Source organism: Oxyura jamaicensis, chromosome 27 (assembly GCF_011077185.1).
Source record: "Oxyura jamaicensis isolate SHBP4307 breed ruddy duck chromosome 27, BPBGC_Ojam_1.0, whole genome shotgun sequence".
NCBI classification, from domain to species: domain Eukaryota; kingdom Metazoa; phylum Chordata; class Aves; order Anseriformes; family Anatidae; genus Oxyura; species Oxyura jamaicensis.
This window is the reverse complement of record NC_048919.1, coordinates 2,115,647-2,117,605: the sequence shown is the minus strand read 5'-3', so window position 1 is coordinate 2,117,605 and position 1,959 is coordinate 2,115,647. Positions and strand designations below refer to the sequence as shown.

General features: G+C 50.2%; 1 protein-coding gene across 1 annotated transcript; it reads right to left on the bottom strand.

Moving 5' to 3' along the window:
- Positions 1 to 392: 392 nt before the first annotated feature.
- Positions 393 to 1,484, bottom strand: LOC118178917 (olfactory receptor 14C36-like). The gene has a single exon (XM_035347816.1). It carries the CDS (start codon positions 1,482 to 1,484, stop codon positions 519 to 521), a length of 966 nt encoding a protein of 321 aa, XP_035203707.1. The 3' UTR covers positions 393 to 518.
- Positions 1,485 to 1,959: the final 475 nt, after the last annotated feature.

Sequence of the window (1,959 nt, the reverse complement as noted above, 5' to 3'; positions counted from 1 at the left end):
CTGCTGCTGGACTCCAGCAGCATGGGGGCATGGGGGCACTCTGCAAGGCAGTTCTGGGCAGGCTGGGAGGCAGACCCAGCTCATGGGGTCACTGCCATTGCCCCAGGGCTGCAAAGAATCACTCGCCAGAATCCTTGGCCAAGGCTACTGCATGCCCTAGGGCTGCAGAACTCTCCTCTGCCTGTTTACATCAGATTTAGCACTTTAGCTCTGATCAGTCCACCTTGGATAGGCTCACATTCTGGGGGCTCAGAACAGGTCTCACAGGAAGGAAGTCAGACAAAAAAGGCAGTGCAGGGCTTCTTTATTTTGTTCAAATTCACAGAGAGCCTGGCTCCTCATGCACAGAGTTTCTGACCTATATGCAACAGGTACATTCTGAAATGCAAATGGGATGAATCATCTCATTTTAATTGGATACATTAACTGAATTAAAACAAAGAAAATCCTCTAATAAAAATAAGCACAAAGACAGACACAAAAAAATACAATATTGGCTATTCCTGTAATTATTGACATTATGAGTCATCTGCAGAAGCAGATTGGAAATTTGCTGCATCTGAAACACACCTAGTCATCAATTTCCATAAGGCATCCTTGAGCTCTTGATTTCTCATGCTGTAGATAAGGGGGTTCACTGCTGGAGGCACCACTGAGTACAGAACAGCCGCCATCAGGTCCAGAGATGGGGAAGAAATGGAAGGGCGCTTCAGGTAGGCAAACATGACAGTGCTGACAAATAGAGAGACCACAACCATGTGAGGGAGGCACATGGAAAAGGCTTTGTGCCGGCCTTGCTCAGAGGGCATCCTCAGCACTGCCCTGAAGACCTGCACGTAGGACAGCACAATGAAAACAAAACAACCAAATACTAACGAAACACTAACCACAAGTACTCCAGCTTCCCTGAGGTAGGAATCTGAGCAGGACAGCTTGAGGATCTGGGGAATTTCACAGAAGAATTGGTCCACAGCATTGCCTTGGCAGAGGGGCAGTGAAAATGTGTTGGCAGTGTGCAGGACAGCATGGACAAACCCACTGCCCCAGGCAGCTGCTGCCATCTTGGCACAAGCTCTGCTGCCCAGGAGGCTCCCATAGTGCAGGGGCTTGCAGATGGCAACGTACCGGTCATAGGCCATGACAGTGAGAAGGGAATACTCTGCTCCAGCTAAGAAGAATACAAAGAGGACCTGGGCAGCACATCCTTCATAGGAGATGGCCCTGGTGTCCCAGAGGGTATTGGCCATGGCTTTGGGGAGTGTGGTGGAGATGCAGCCCAGGTCAAGGATGGCAAGGTTGAGGAGGAAGAAGTACATGGGGGTGTGGAGGCGGTGGTCGCAGGCTACGGCAGTGAGGATGAGGCCGTTGCCCAGGAGGGCAGCCAGGTAGATGCCCAGGAAGAGCCCGAAGTGCAGGAGCTGCAGCTCCCGTGTGTCTGCGAATGCCAGCAGGAGGAACTCGCTCACAGAGCTGCTGTTGGGCATTTGCTGGTTCTGGATATGGACACTGCCAAAGGAGGAAAAAACATTCAAAGATAGGATAGGTTTCTCAGAGCAAAACTCAATTCATTCTTTATTAATGATTTCATGTTACCTTTTTTCCTACAAGTCCTTAGTGCATCGCCCTTGCTGTAGGTCTGCCTTTTGCTGGCTGATGTCCTATACACAGCAGCTGGCTCTACCCAGAAATTCCTGACGGACCATATTTACAACAGTGGTACATGGAGGTGTATACAGCGCTGTGATTTTGGAGGGAGGGCACCTGAGAAGGCGATCCCTGTGTTCAGTGAGGGTATTTGGTTGCGTAGATCAGTGCCTGCAGCAGTCTCAGCTTGGGGATGGCTGCACTCAGAGGTTGAAAAATCATCTGGGCTGTGCTGGGAGAAGATGGCACCAGCTCCAAGTGCAGGTGGAAAAGATACTCTTTCATCATAGCTGTGCAGAATGCAAGTAAGACTTG

What these genes read in the sequence shown, in the direction of transcription:
- LOC118178917 (XM_035347816.1), bottom strand. Translation starts at nt 1,484, where the DNA reads ATGCCCAACAGCAGCTCTGTGAGCGAGTTCCTCCTGCTGGCATTCGCA.